The following is a 15,953-nucleotide window of genomic DNA, read 5'->3' as shown; positions in this document are numbered from 1 at the left end:
GGTGGATGCCCCATCCCTGGAAACATTCCAGGTCAGGTTGGACGGGGCTCTGAGCAACCTGATCTAGTTGAAGATGTCCCTGCCCACAGCAGGGGGGGTGAATGCTGTGTCACAGAAGTCAGCCATCTGCTGCTGCAGTTTCATGTCAGAGGGTCAAACACCTTCTATCATTTCCAGCCTGAAGAGAAGGCTTCTCTTCTAAGCGTCTTGGAAATTACTACGTGGCACGCTGGTACAAGGACTTTTTTTTTTTTTAGCTGAATGCAGACTTTACTCTTGCTACACAAAGCACAGCTTTGCCCGTTAGAGTAAGTCCTCCATATGAAAGATGTCATGAATACAGCGTGCAGTATTATATTTTGCACTGGCTTCCATGAAATGAAAGAGCTTTTGGAAAGGTTCTCCTTGCCCTGGGGAGGAGAAGGAGAAAGGCAGCAAGCCACATGCTGAGACGCCCTTCTAATGTTTAACATCCTGGGTGGTTTAATCCCTTTTGGACACCCAAATCCTGCCATCTATTGAATTGCCCATCAGTCCCCAAATTTCAGGCAATGCTCCAGGCATCCAAAAGAAAGAGCCACTTAGCCTTTCTCTACAAATCAGAGAACTGAAAAAGGAGAAACAGAGCGAACCGCATCCTGTGGATGTACTGATCAGATGAAGTTAAGTTTCTTTTCCCTCTAGGCTGGAACTGTTTCATGCCCACCATGTGCACTCTCTCTACCTACTGGGCTGGGACTTAACAGTGGTGACACCTTGCAGTCATCTTTCAGGTGATGGCAGGAAAGACAACCCCAGCGAGGCAAAAACACAAAGGGAAGCGGGAGATTGCTAGGGTTGTGCAGTAAGCTTCACCTAGGAAAATTAGTTAGATAATTTGATTTCTACAGTTTGTGAGTTATACAGCTGAAAGCCCTCATCCTTATTTAAAAAAAAAAAAAACCACAACGAAACACAACCCTCAGAGCTCTAGCTTTTTAATAACTATTTTAATGCTTGTACAGAGTTCATGAAGCAAATGCTTAAAAATGGGATAACATTTATTTAATCACAACTCCCCCAGTGGAGCACTTTACATAAGGGTAGGTGTTTGCATATAACTGGTTATGGAAAATCAAGCAGAACTGAACACTAGAAATGAGTGTTAAAGGTCTGTGCTAACGTTACATTTTTAGGGGGGTTTACAAAGTTCTTCAATAATGATAGAAAACAAGAGTAGAAAAATACTTCTGAAAAACAAAGACACCTACAGCGAGGCGAAGTCTCTCAGGTACTGGCAGGCTTTGGTGAGACGATTAACTCGTTGACTGAGGTAGCTCCTATGTTTAGCAGCTTCGCTGTTCTCCTGAAGAAGATGGCTTAATTTGTCTTTTTCTTGCAAAAGTTGCAACATTGTGGTCTGTAACTTATCCCCGAAGTCATGAAGGGCAGAAGACAGGATGATCAGAGGTATCTGATTGGAAAGGCGTTTACTTGCTCCCTGCAAGAAGGGGAAAAAAAGGCAGAAGACTTGTTTCCCAAAAAGAACTAAAAAAGGAAGGCGCTATAGGTAACCTGGTAGGCAGTGACAGCAGGTTTTTAAAATATGTTGAGTTACTGTTCAAGAAGTGAGTGCTTCTAGGAACCAAAAAATGTTTGCCATTAGTCTCTTTTGTGCCTAAAGAGCTAAAAATTGAGTTATGGGAATGCCAGCTGTTGCTTTTTCTCCTCAGCAAACTAAACCCAAGGCAAGCTGTTCCCTGCTTAGCTCTGCCAGCTATCATTGGTAAGAGTTATACAAGGACACACCTGACGAATAGTACTTGTGAACAATTTCTGTCGTCAAACCTGTCTTCTCTGAACACTACCAATCCGTTATGGTACAGGAAATCAAACAGTGATTTTTCCCAAAGGTGGTAAATTCCTGTATTTAGGTGGTATTTCTGACGTGGTTGTCCTTTTAAGTGTAAGACAGCTTTGGAGTGAGCTTTCGCCTTAAAGAAAAATGTCCTCAGCAATAGTGAAACTAGACTGTGCCTACATTACATCTATTGATATCTCAATGAGATAATTTTCTGCTTAACCTGACAAACTGTCTGGTCTAGTTATTTATGCAAATTGAAACAGATTGACCTAGAAGAGCTTGTGGGGCCCTTTCCCCTTTCCCTGTCTTTCCCCAGAGACAACTGCAGGGCTTGGGGGCTTAGCTGGTGTTCTCTCTTGGGTGATGGGAGGTTCAAAACCTCTCCAGTGCTGGGAGGGAGCTGACTCCAGCCCTCCTGGTGCCAGGTGAGCACTTATGCCTGAGTGACTGTCTGCAATTGAGAGAGGTGCCGCCTTCCTTTTTGTGGCACCTGACTTGAAAATGGCAGTGGGAAGACCAGGTAGAGGCACATTCAATTTGTAGGTTTAGGCAGCCCATTTCCAGAGAAGTCTAAGGTGTTTCTGACTTTAGATACCTCTGGACCTTAGTGGCTGCAAATCTTTCATGTACAGGGATGGGGTTGAGCTCAAGCTGAAAAATACCTCAGACTAGATGTTTAGTTTTTCTTCCTAGTTTGCAAAGATCTAGTCAATAGCAAGCAATTCGGCTGAGTCAGCTAAAGCACTTACTGAGCCTACGTATTCTCTAGGCACTACTGACCGTGGCAGGAGGGAGCCTAGGTGCTTTAAATATGATTGTTTTTCTGGAGCCAAACTCTACCCAGAATCTTGACAGTCCTGCCATAGGTGACACAGATTCATGCATGCCATTTTCAAAGGCCATGGACACTTAAGAGCTTCCATCTCATTCAAAGTGTATTTGGCATTGCATAAGTCCCATGGAGATATGATGCCCTGGCATTTATTATGGTTGAAAATGGTGCTTAGGGCATTTACAAAAATGTATAACTAGCATCTAAGACTTTTGTGTTATAGCAGAGAGTATAGCAAGGCGGGAGGGAAGAGCTCATGCAGTTCTGCCTTTGTCTCTTGTTCTCTGAAAGCCGATGGTTTTCTCTCCATCAGCCTGAGCAGCCTGAACATTTAATCACAGGAATTTGTCAAAACCTTGCTATTGAAATTCAAGGTGAGCTGCTACCTACTTTACTGCATTATTAATATTGAACTTGTTGCTTTCTGAGGGAGTTTTACGAAACAAAGATCAAGAGCAAATCCTGATACTGCGTGTTCTCTTTGCTGTCTTTCTTTAATATGATCCTTTGTTAAAACGTCACATTTGTCTTCAGACTTAAATTCTGTGGAGCTATCTGCAATACAGCATACGCACTCTGATCTCTACAGATAGCCGAATCCATTTTAACTTAACGTTTTATTACCACTCCTCCTGCCGCATTAATTTAGAATCTGACTGCAAGCCACTGACATGACTTTCTGCTGGCAGCAGGAATATGCAGAGGGGCTTGAGGCTAAGCTGAGCTGACCTGAGCTCTCAGATGCCATGCCAAATGCCGAAGTGCTGTACATAATGTTGTTAAGCTTGTGGAAACTAGTATTATTTGAAAACCATGAGACGAACTTGCAGTGGGGAAAGCAATCCTAGGACCATCGCTTCCTTTGCTGGAGAGGGGGCCTTGCCATCAACTGAATATCAATAACTTCTAATTACAGGGCCAAGGGCTCTTCCCCATCCTATCCTCTCCTCCATGCAGGTAAGTGACTGTCCTTTCCTCCCCCTGACACTTGCCCCCATAGGAGAGCCAGCAAGAGAGCATTGTACTGGTGTGGGGCTGTGTAGGCAGCAGGGAGTCACCCCCTTCTCTGTGAAAGGCTGGAGGAAGGTGAGGACTCACTTGCTGATGGCATATTCTCCGAGCGAGGGACAGCCGCAGCAGGGAGCCATGCCAGGCTGTGGGGTAGCTAACGAGTGGTTTAGGAGCCAGCTGTCATTTTAACAACCTGCAGGCTTTTCTAATCACCATACCCTGCAGTGCGCAACTACTTCTCCCCAGCGACTGTGCTGACACAGCCCGTCAGACCAGCTCTGTCCTGGCATTTTCATCACTGGTCAGAAGCTCCTATTTATTCGTACAGAAGCTGTGCGTGTACCTGGATGAGACACTTATACCCTCTGGCTACTATTCCCTGCATAGTAGTAGTATTGCATGAAAGACTCAATGACTACAGTGAGATCTGGACGAGGGCTATATGCTATAGCATTCAGGGTGCAGAAGAACTGCTGTATCATAGTCTGTAAACTCACATTGAAATAGGCCTTCGTGTGAGAAACCATGTCCTGGACAAAGGAGGGCTCTTGACTCGAAACAGATCCAACCTGCAACTCTTTCCCATTGCCAACTTTGATAGTGTTTTCTGCCTTAACAGAGTTTAAATCGCTAATGTAAAGGTCATCCTGGCAGTATACAATTCTCTCCATTTTAAACTGGGTCCAGATATGTCTTTCAGCCTCCGCTACTTGTTTCTGTCTGATGTCTTCAATTCTGGTCTAAGAAAGAAAAGAACAACAAGTTCTCAGACATTTGCTTCCTTTGCAAAGGTGCCGGTGCTTAGCAGCATCCCCAGGGAATGGCAAGGTGGGCACAGTGTTCAACAGTCCTTGCTGCAAGCACTGTCTAATCCCAGACCGGCTCTTGGGAACATGGAGTAATGCTTTAGATTCTGGTTCCTCTGTTGTGAAAGAGCAGGAAAACGTGGCAGTTTTGTCCCCTCAAACACGAGTGGTATCAGTCAAAACCTGGTGCTTGGACCCCGAAGGAAAATACAAGGTTGACGGGAACAAGCAGCAATGGCCAGCCATGAGTTCAGCCTACAGCCTGTCCTCGGTTTTTGCATGCATTTTGTTTGCCTCTCCCTTTTGCAGTAGGCAGTGACAGCAGGCACTGATATGAACTCCATTGCCCCTCCTGCCCTTCTCAAAAACCTCGGTCTCCTATCTGTTGTCAGCAAACCAACCCGGTCTAACACCTCCCTGTCTGGCACCTCTATTGCAGTCATCTGATGCTTTCCGGCCTTTTTGATACTTCTACCTAAAAGTCTGGGGGGGCAGAGAAGGCAGTCTCAAATTCCCTTAAAATGCCTTCCTAGCACCCCTAAGAAAGCATCCCATTTTTTTTTCTTATCTTCAGTGTCTACCAGAACTTCCTCCCTCTTCATTCCTCAAACCGTGTTATGCCTAAAGACCCTCCCTACACACCTCTGTGTTTGGCTGAAATAGCTTATTTGCTTGCTATCTGGTTGGCCTGGGAGCTCAGTAGGGTTTGGCCATGCAAGTCAAATAGCAAACCATCTGTTTCACTCACATTTGCCTTTGAGTCTCCTTTTTTTTTCAGCAGTACCCTGTGAGTGGACTCTGCTTTCTGGCTGTCCAGCACTGCTTCTCATCTCTTCCTCAAAGCTCTTTCTGAGAAAAGGTCTTCAGTGACATCCATATAATTTAACTCCACCCCAAAACATGCAATCCCCCAAATTGTGAAGAGTCATCTAACTCTGTCATAGTTGAATGATTTTTGGCTTGCCTGCTGCTGCTCCCTTTTATCAAAGATAAGATTCCTGCACTGGCTAACGCCCTGGCTTGCCTTTCAGAGAGGGAAAAGCACTGTTTAGCGCTCTGAGGCTGCCCACACGCTTACAAATCATTGCAGGACTTAAATTTGAAATTAATTATAAACGCTTCAAGGCAGCCATACCAGGTTTTCTTTGCATTGTGTTCTACGCATCAAGAATGTGACCAGAATGAATGAGGAATGTATGTTTTAGATCTTGTCAAAGTTGTACCGAAAGGCAAAATGCACTTTCGTTAGTGCCATTATAAACATGCGATCGTTTTCAAGCTCTTCCTTATTTTATAAAAACCATAGGACTGCAAGAAATTCCATGCTTGCATAAGGGTAATGCAATGGGATAGGTACCGTAAGCATGGCTGTATTTACAAATGCCATTCTGTCTTGCTCTTGTCTTATCTCAGGTTATAGGTGGTGTCTCACCTTAGCAGCTCTGTTTAGATTGTGAAAATTAGCAAAATGCCTTTTAGTGAGTTCCATAAATTTCTCTTCAACCAGTCCTAAGGGAAGAACAGACAGACAAAATAAAGTCAGGTAAGCAAGCGTGGTTTTTAAGCTATTGTTAATATGACACTTGGGAAAACTACTCATTTTCTGTATTCATCCAGAAACAGCTCCGCAGCTGTACTGATGCACTACGCCAATACAAACAAGTAGGAATTTAGATTTATAGGTCTAAGAGTGTGAGCCATTAAAGACCTCCTGTAACCACTTAACACCTGAGAGATTGAATATCACTGAGATTTCTTTGATAAAGCAATTTCTGTGCTTACAGCTGTGTCTGACCAGATGTGCCATCACTTGGCCATGTAAGCACATCTGCATCTCACCCCCTGAGTGGCCTCCCCAGGAAGAGGGGCTAGCGCATATAATACAGAGCACCGAGTCTGGCACAGACGCTGTAGCTGCCTTCTAAGGCAAACGTAGGAGAGAGAGGATCATGACATACTTTTTCCTTGGGTGCTTTTTACTGGATGAACTACGTACCCTTTCCCCCAGCCCCAGCAGTCACTGTATAATACATACAACATCATGCAAAGAATTGGCAAAGAAGCTGGGTTCCCAGTTCAGATTCGTGAACGCCACTCCCCGGGCTTGGGAATACCAAGCTGCTCCGCTGGCACCAGGTACTTCTACTATATTATTTCTTTACTGTGTTATTTATTATAGTTACTTTCTAACTCCCTTCCACCAGCCACTGGGAAAAGTATTAATGCTGGAGACCGCGTGTAGAAATTGGAGGCTCTAGAGAAGAAGCAAGCCCCCAGGTTGAATCAGATTCACTTCCCCACTCTGAAGTATCCTGGCTGGATCTCTTGCTCCAGCAGTGAGAATATCGGCTTATCCTGGGAAAAACATTGTCAGGCACACCAGTGTCTCCCACGCGACAGCCTCATGTGGCCTGCGAGACGTACCGATCACGTTGTGCAGTATCACAACCGCTGGCTCCTCCAGTTCTATGATTTGCTCTTTTATAATGTCCTCAAATGTCCTGTAATTGCTAAAGCCTGGGAACTCCCGTCCACGATACTGGTCTTCATATTTCCATGCTTTACTGGGTACAGTTTTTTTAACTGTAATATTAAAATAACATTGCTTTACTACTAAATCACTCAATCTATAAATTTCAGTTTTAAGAAGGAAGTCTATTTATCCTCTTTGACATGCTCTTGAGAAGAACAACTGCTGAGATGATCTTTCAAGCAATACTGTTACCACAGAACTGAGCTAACACACATTATCGCTCAGTGAATAAGCCATCTCACACACTGGGTTGAGCATCTAACTGACAGAAAGCAATCCAGAAATTATGATGGGGCTCAAAAATACTGGTTCTTCTTGGAATTGCTACCCTCACAGAAGTGGCCATTACCAGTCACTTCTGAGTTTTAAAAAACTCAGAACAAAAAACCCCAAACTCACTAAACAGTCTTATTCCAGGGAATCTACTGTTGACTAGCTAGTTTTATTTAAGCTATCACAGTCAATATTTCTTTGTTGTCATTATACAAATTTGCCATCTTAAATGAAGTATATCCCTTTGAATTGGTTTACATACTCAGGCAAAGATGTGTTTCTAAGTGTTTTGAAAGGTTTTGAGATTGCCCTGTTTTGGGGTCAAATTTGTGAGTCATGGATCAAGTGCACATGTGGAAGTAGAAGTCAAGCCATGGATGCATTCAATTCTAACATTCAGGTATATGAGTCCATGGTTGGATAATAACAAAAAAAAAAAGAAAAAGAAAAAGAAAAGACAGAAGTAGGTGTGGAGTATCTGGTTCAGAGTCTGCAAATGTACCTGTATAGTTAAGGTAGTACAAAGCTGTAACACAGCCACAAGAACATCGATCAGCTTCGCAACAGAAAGTTCAAGGCTTCAAGTATCCAAAGTATCTGCTATTTTTAATAATTTCATTCATCATAAGAAAGCTGAAGTTAAACAGAATCATCTGACATGCAATAATGTACCTTCAGAAATCCTAGCAGTGGCTGATAACAATGCTTTTCATTGAGGAAGGGCTCGCTAAAGCTACCTCTAGTTTTCAAGCTATGTATAGAATCATAGAATCATAAAATCATTAAGATTGGAAAAGACCTCTAAGATCATCGAGTCCAACCATCAACCCAACACCACCATGACCACTAAACCATGTCCCCAAGCGCCTCATCTATATAAGTCTACATCTACACAAGCGCCTCATCTACACAATGTAAGTGAACTTACTCTGCTGCACGTGTGAATACTTCACCTGAGCATATGTACACATGATGTTGGGGCAGCATATTATCAGCAAGAGCTGTGCTGTTGTAAGAGCTGCTGTGTGCTGCTACCCTGATCCTATTGTGAAGTTGGATGTATTAGTTTAAATCAACAGGGATAACCTGATGCCCAGAGGATTCCCTACCGTGGTTCAGCTGCCATGTGATGCCTTGCGTATCTTCTGCAACTCAGTTGCTCTTTGTCCTCTGAAGAAGCTGCATGCATCTGTTAGTGCTTTCTGCCCTTTTTACATCTATTTCTTCATGCCTTCATTGTCTTACTCTTTTATTCCTCTCCATAAAATCATGGATTGGCTTGGTACTTCACGGATGGGACATAAGAGACATTGACATACACCAATGTCTGTCTGTCTCTCTTCACATATATGCATATATATACATATATTTGTCTCTGGCTGACAGCACCTTTGCAGCCTATTTGTACCTATCATCTCAGAGTCACTAGTGATGTTGACATAGATGTATATCAAAGACTAAAAGAACTTGTTTCAAGAGCTACTGCTTGACTGGCAGCTGATGCTATTTCATCTCTAAGAGCAAATGACGGGGTCTTTGAAAGATGTGAAAAAGATGCTGCAAAAGATGTTGAGTGTACAGCAGAGTTCAGCCTGCTTGTATCACCCTACACCTCAGTTTAGAACTGAGTTCAGTTAAGCAATTAGCAAGGTGAGTGATGCACAGAAAGGGGTACTCTTTACAAGGTTGTGGTTATTTCAGACTCAGAATTGCTTTCTCCACACCTTAAACCAAAGATGAGTAGAACAAAAAAGACCAAAATTCCAAAACATTCTTCATAATAATAATAATAATAATAATAATAGAATTATAACAAATTTATTAGCTATTATTATTATTATTATTAATTAGCGTTGGTGTTGGTTTTGTTGCTATTATTTAGAAGAATGGTTCAGAGAATCACCAACCGGTTCTGTGCCAGGGTCCACAGTCTTGATTTTACCGCTTTGCAGGGAGAAGAGAGACCTCCACTGATCTCTCTGTAATGACAGCATTTAACGCAAGCTGGGTCTTTGTCCCCAAGGACCAAAGCATAACTTGCCTAACACTACAACAGATCAATGCTCCTAGCTTCTTGTTTATCACTTTCTTGAAAACAACCCGTTGATGATGCTGTGTCTTCATTTAAAAGCAAGGGAATGGAATCTCAGGTCAGCTGCAAGTGATGGTTTTCTGTGCTTACCCTTTGCAGCACACTCTAGGAGAATCACTTCCCATGTTTGAAACTCTCTGCGGATTTTTGTAAACAGTCTGATTTCATTTCCAAACAACTGTTCCTCTCCACGCATTGTCTGAGAGATGTCTTGATTAAAGAATTTGATCAACTGTAATGAATTAAAGAACAAGCAAGCAATATAGTAAAGTTTCATTTCTTCAGACTAACTTGCATATGTTAAGTCAATCTGCAGTCATTTGATCTTAAAGCAGGAACATGGTTCATTGAAAACATCCCTCCCTTACATCTTTTATGCTCTTAGCTCCTGGGTTTTTTTTTCAAAATCAGAGCAGCTAGAGGAAAACAAACTTGATACTCTTTTGTTTTTGTTTGGTTTGGTTTTTGTTTTCCTGTGGACTCCTACAACCATTTACTAAATTCTAATTGACCAGACTTGTATGAAGTCTTTGAAGGCTGGTGAGCCTTCATAAGCACCTCTGCTGGCCTGCCGAAAGCTTACTGTGAGGGATTAGCTCCCCAAGACGAGACACTTAGATGGACTTGCACACCATATTTTGATATCAGGAATGCATTTGATCTTATGAGTGCTGAAAACAATGGAAACCCTTCAAAATGTCAGGCAGGCAGGAGTGTAAGTTTTCCCTCTCTGAGATGCTTGATTTTGACTAATCAACCGAGTTGTTGTTCAGTTCTCTTATCACATAATCACAGGAAAAAAATTGCTAAAAGGGGCTACAAGCTCCTGTTGTCCATTATTTTTGTGGGAATGATGTATTTCTGCCAGAGGTTTGTCTATGTTACTCTTAAAACACTTCAGTGACAGATACCACAAGCTTCCTGGTGGTCCATGCTGACGGTTTGATAACTTTAGGTGGTTTCTTTTTCTCCCACATTTACCTCCTTGCTCTGCTCTGTGACCAAACCAATATTGATACTTACATCTGTGAGGAAAATCAGCTTCTCAGACTCTGTTCTGGGTGTGCCTCTGCTATACTTTTGTAGATCCTGTAACGTTTTTTGGAGCACCTCACGTATTTGGTTCTCTAGTGTTGGCAAAGTTTTCTGGGGGGTAGACAGTAAAGAAGGATGTTTAGGTAGGTTGAACATGTCTGGTCTTGGAAGGAAAACAAAATCCCTCTAAGAGTGACCTATACCTGCCCATGATCTTTGCTGCTCCTAGGAGTCCAAGAGCTCACTGTCCTTGCATCCCACGCGTGATAGTGGGATAGCATGGAAGTGCAAATATGGGAGAAGGCAGGGGGCTAGGATATCCCTGAGAAATCAGGCTGGACCTCACTGCGAGGCGGGCAGAGTAGCTGTAGTCTAGGGCAACATTTCACCTACAGTGAGCCAAAAATTACGTCCCCACAGGTTGCACCAGGGAGGTGGTGATGCAAGGAATGTACTGACCCCTCCATTCTTGATAAATACCTGATTGAACATGGCTGTTTAGTTGCTTATTTTATGTAAGGTTATATAAATACATATTTTTTTTCTCCTTCAGGACTGAATTTAGAGGTTCCCTGTATTTTAGCATTTCCCCTTAATGGAATAAGATATATTACTTACAGATTTGTGTAATATATACTTATATTAGTATAGTAATATAATAAAACAATTAGATCTTACTTGAGATTTTGAAGACATTTTCAGTTAAATAGAAATTATTGTGTTTTAGCAAGCTCATAGCAGTAACTTGTCACCCAGCCAATCAACACTCTTCACAAACAAGAAGAAATATGGCTGCCATTGAAAAGGCAGGAGTTATGAGTCACAAGTAGATGAAATGATTTGCCTATTGTCAATCTTCAGCTTAAAGGCAAATCTGAGGACAGAGCCTGGGTTTCTTTACCGCTAACTCTCAGTTCAATTTGTTCTCAGATGGTCGGATTGAAGGATAATTAAGTACTATCTATGCGTATGAAGATGCAATCCAATTGCAATCAATTGCAATCCAAGGCTGAAGGGCTGAACTTATTAGATTGTAACTGATACAAACAGCTTAGTATGGCACCTCTGTTACTTACAATAATATGTCTCACAAGTTCATTTGTGAGCTTCTCTGCCAGATGAGGGATAGTGGCCCTTCCTTCTTCCATAAGAATGCTGCAAAAAAGAGGAAAAGGTGGTTTTGGATAACTGCGTGTGCAAGGCAAGGAGGCAGCACTGATGCTCTGCTCTGTTTTCACTAGTTCTACTACACAAATTGAGTAAGGAAAGGGTCCTCTGGGGAGTGCTAGTACAGATGCGGCAGCTGCCCAGGACTCTCTGGGCACCGTGGCTTTTATGCAAGAGTTGTTTGACAGCTACTGCTACTGGCTAAGCAAAGGGAAACAGAGAAGAATCTGAAAATAGCAAATTCTAACAGCAGATTAATGTGCTGCAGTATTATTTCTGCATGTGTGAAGTACACCGATTCAAAACCCTTTTCACCTGCCATTCTCTATATTATGGTTGATTTGCTGCCAAGTCATCTTCTTGGGAAACCTGTGCCCTCAGCACAAGCAGTATCCTTTGTCATGCTGAGTTTCACCATGTTTTCCAGTGAATAGAAATACTTCAGTGCTTGACTTGAAGTGCGCTTAACTTGAATTCTTTGGGACTATTCTGAACTTCTGAAGTTCATTGCACTTCTCCCAGAGTTAAGGAGAGATATATATTGAACTTGCATCCAAAATACATTTTAAAAGTTTATTTGACATATAAAATCCTTCTGGCTTACTGGAATGCAACACTACATGAGCAATGAGAAATAGCAAGTATAATTAATACCTGTTTGTAACCCTAATTTAAATCTCAGCAAGTCAACAGGAAGCTTTGAAGTGACTTTAATATGTTTTCGATTAGGTCCTTTCTGTGATAAGTACCTGAAATGTTTGTGAGTCTCGAAGAATTGTCTCTCCTGCTGGATTGCACTGGCCAAGGCCAGATTGTTATGGATGTCCTGCTGCCCACGACACTTCACGATCATGTAACCTTTTTTGAGGGGGATGACCATGTTTCGTATTATGTTAATGATAGACTCTTCCGTTCCTCTGTCCACCAGGTCAGGTTTCGTGAGGATCCCTGTGAAGTTACCCAAAGAGAAAGTTAGTCGAGTGCAGAAGTTAAAGGTGGGAGAGGTGCAGTAGGACACCCTGCCACCAGAGTGGGAACGGTCTGTACCATGTGTTATAAAGCAACTTCTCTTTGTTTTGTTTTCTTTTTCCTAGAAAGCTCTCAGCTCCTGGGCTTTGCACTGTAAAACTTGCTCTACAGTTGGCCTCCCACCACACCTTTTGCCTTGCAAACCTTTTTTAACAGGCAGCAGCAAAGCTTTCCCGCTATTAACGCTGAGATTTTTCAATTTCCAATTATTCATAACATGAATGCCAGCAAGACTCAAAACTGAAGGATTCTTAGAGCTACTGGATCATCTCAAGCTTTGTAAATAGTTTATTTAGGCTGTTTTCTTTTTTTTCCTTCTTCTAGTAGCTAATTTCACAGATCTGGCGTGGAATAGAGAACATCAGACCTTCATGGGAAAAAAATATTTGCACCTCTCTTCAACTTGTAGCTTAAAAATTGCCTCACCTAGTGTCCTTTCTCCATGGGGGTCCACCTCTTGAGCCATTTTCAGTGCTTCTGTTGTTGCAATATCCACATTACATGGCACCACTACCAAATTGAGTGTCTCTTTGCAGCCAATAATTTTTTTAAGTAGCATTTTGATCTGCAATGCAAGACAGCAGCAGTAATGACGTTCAGTGAAATCAGATGCTTGCATGTAGGATGTGAGCATTTCTAGCAATATGAGCCACTGTGTGATGACATCAAATGTCACATATACTGAGGATAGTATTACATGCTAGAGGATGGCATGGAAATGGGTCAGCAGAAGAATGGAGCCTCTTTTCCTACGTCAAGATTAATCCAAACATCTAGCAAGAATGAGACCAGACTGTTGTTATGCCTGTCCTGAAAGCTATGTGAAGTTTAACTTCTCATGCATATAGTCGTTCATTATGGAAATATTAAAGATATCTCATAAATAATCACATGTAAGAAAAACAAGTTCTGATGTCTAGGTACACACTTATGGAAAGAAAGCAAGCTAGATTATGCCGATAAATCTCAAATTTGTATCCCTGAAAGGAGAGCAAATGTCTTCAGTGGAGTATTTGTGAAAAAAACCCAACAAGTCACACATGACATCTGGTTGGCGTTGTTTCTATGCTTCAATGCCAAACTAAAAGAATTTCTCATGCTTTGTGTTGTATTACAAAAGGTTCACACAGCTCTAGTGTGCCTATACTGAAGTAAGTTAACTCTTTTTTCTGAGTTGTGGTAAAGGTGCCTCTCTTTTCTACTTCCCATCCATCCCAATTTCTGACATGCTACAATGCTATAGCCTCCATCTCTGAAGCATGCAGGCAGCTGGGGACGATGGAAATGTGTGGATCATGTCACACCTGCTGCTTTCTTCTGAATACAATAGAAAGATTACTATCTAATTGTGAAATGAAATGACTCTTCTCCCAGAGAGTAAAGCCCAGACAGTCCAATCTTGTCTCATTTTTGTTGATATATCTAGTTTAGTTTGGGCTACTCTTATTCCAAGTTCCTATTTAAAGGTATTTTAGGAGAAACAATGCACCCATCTCCTGCACATCACCCTCACAGCTGGCCTTGTCCAACTAGAGTTTTATTTGCATTCCCCAGCATTTCTTCTAAAAGCAGCCAGAGGAAGAGTAGAGATCCCCTCCACTTTAACGCATATTCTGTTTACTTCAAAAAGGGTCTGCTGGGATCCCTTAAGGGATGAGAAAAACCAGGACAGGTCTGATTCTGATGTGCTCTGTAAGTAAGGAATGACAGAGCAACAAACCTGTGAGAGGGCCAATTTGCTGCCTTGTTCCAGAAGAGCTTACAAGAACTCAGATCTATTCATCTTTGCCAATACATCCACAGAGCTGGTAAGAGACAACTCATTTTGGGATGTATCTGTCTTCCAGACTGCAGTCTAGCGAAGGGACATGGGGGCAGCACTGTGTTCAGGGTCCATATGGCCAGGTTATTCTGTGCTGCGATGAGTAGGCTGTGTCAAGGCACCTGAGGTGGCTCCTTCATGGCTAGTGTGGGCAGCTCCCTCCTGCACGACAGGGCAGACAGGAGATCCTTGACCTCACTGTTCCTATTGGCAATTCCTTGCCGGAAAAATAGGCCTGTTTGTTTGTTAGCGTAGCTCTCTTGCTGGCTTAGAAGCCCAGCATAATAACTCCAGTGTCCTACAGCAAAGGCTCGCATATGAGGAAGGTTACAGAAGTGACCCTGTGCACAGCTTGGCATTATGAGACTGAGTTTTACCTGCTCCCCAATGTCTTTTGGCTGATTCCCCACAGCCACTCTGGCAATTCCAGGAAGATCAATTAGTGTCAGATCTGGGACATCCGGGGACTGAATTTCTAGGGAAATTAGTTCTCCACTAATGGCACCTCTAGTACCAGCCACAATGTCCTGGGCTGCAAGGAGAAAAGAGCAAGGCAATGAATACAAACGTCAAACAATGCATCAAAGTGAAGCTGAAGACAATAACTTCGAAAAGTACCTACTACCACCTAAGGCTCTTTTAGACTTGGCTTTTTTCAGATCCAGCCACGCAGGTAAATCCATTTATGCAAAAATCTAAGGAAATTATTATGCAATACATGGATACGTGGAGTCCTTTTGGAATGTGAACTGTAATATTTTACAGAGCATATACTTATGAACTCTCATATATGCAGACAAAATATATGTAAATAAACCACAACGAAAGTGATCAGATAAAATATTGGTCAGTTGTAGAAATGCTTCCTCAACATCAAGACACTTTGTAGGCATTAATTAATCCTTGGCTGTCTTGAAAGGTAAATAGGTGTTATTCTATATTCTTCTCATTTTGATAGAGAGGTTGAGAGATCAAGTAATTTGTCTCAGATCTTATAAGGCAATAATGCTTGAACTGTTGACAGAATAGAGGAGCAAGGAAACCCCATAGTCATTCTCATGAGAGATTTTCAGCTCTGTAATTAGCTTAATCAATTCATACCACTTGCCTTGCCGGTTTTGGAAGGATATATTAAAAATATCCAAATAATATATTGAAAAGCTAATGAAAAAACATTAGGACAAATAACAATGTTGCAGAGCTGTGCTAGTCAAGGAAATAAGGACAATCCAACTTTCACATTTAGGGCAAGTACTTACTACCCTTTGGGTAAGTGTTGCTGTTTAACCCGGAAGGCAGCTAAACACCACGCTGCCGTTTGCTCACTCCCCACCCCGCAGTGGGATGGGGAAGAGAAACGGGAAAAAAAAGTAAAATTCATGGATTGAGATAAAGGCAGTTTAATAGGACAGAAAAGGAAGGAAAAATAATAAAAATAATAATACTAATGATAAAAGAATATACAAAATAAGTGATGCACAATGCAATTGCTCACCACCTGCTGACCAAT

At 42.1% G+C, this 15,953-nt stretch overlaps 1 protein-coding gene across 1 annotated transcript in view; it reads right to left on the bottom strand.

Annotated features, from left to right (window-relative positions):
• Nucleotides 1-1,013: 1,013 nt before the first annotated feature.
• Nucleotides 1,014-15,953, bottom strand: part of LOC103902089 (interferon-induced GTP-binding protein Mx) — an 18,850-nt gene continuing 3,910 nt past the window's right edge. Inside the window, exons 4-13 of the mRNA XM_009283094.2 lie at nt 14,821-14,975; nt 13,048-13,186; nt 12,342-12,540; nt 11,502-11,580; nt 10,414-10,536; nt 9,481-9,622; nt 6,917-7,075; nt 5,925-6,001; nt 4,184-4,426; nt 1,014-1,480 (exon numbers count right to left, since the gene is read on the bottom strand). Coding sequence (XP_009281369.1) covers nt 1,247-1,480; nt 4,184-4,426; nt 5,925-6,001; nt 6,917-7,075; nt 9,481-9,622; nt 10,414-10,536; nt 11,502-11,580; nt 12,342-12,540; nt 13,048-13,186; nt 14,821-14,975 — 1,550 coding nt within the window. The 3' untranslated portion in view covers nt 1,014-1,246. The remainder of the gene's footprint in view (nt 1,481-4,183; nt 4,427-5,924; nt 6,002-6,916; nt 7,076-9,480; nt 9,623-10,413; nt 10,537-11,501; nt 11,581-12,341; nt 12,541-13,047; nt 13,187-14,820; nt 14,976-15,953) is intronic.

The sequence above is a fragment of the Aptenodytes forsteri genome, unplaced genomic scaffold (genome assembly GCF_000699145.1).
Source record: "Aptenodytes forsteri isolate BGI_AS27 unplaced genomic scaffold, ASM69914v1 Scaffold2, whole genome shotgun sequence".
NCBI classification, from domain to species: Eukaryota; Metazoa; Chordata; class Aves; order Sphenisciformes; family Spheniscidae; genus Aptenodytes; species Aptenodytes forsteri.
The sequence above is the reverse complement of the archived record's forward strand: the minus strand, read 5'-3'. Positions and strand labels throughout refer to the sequence as shown.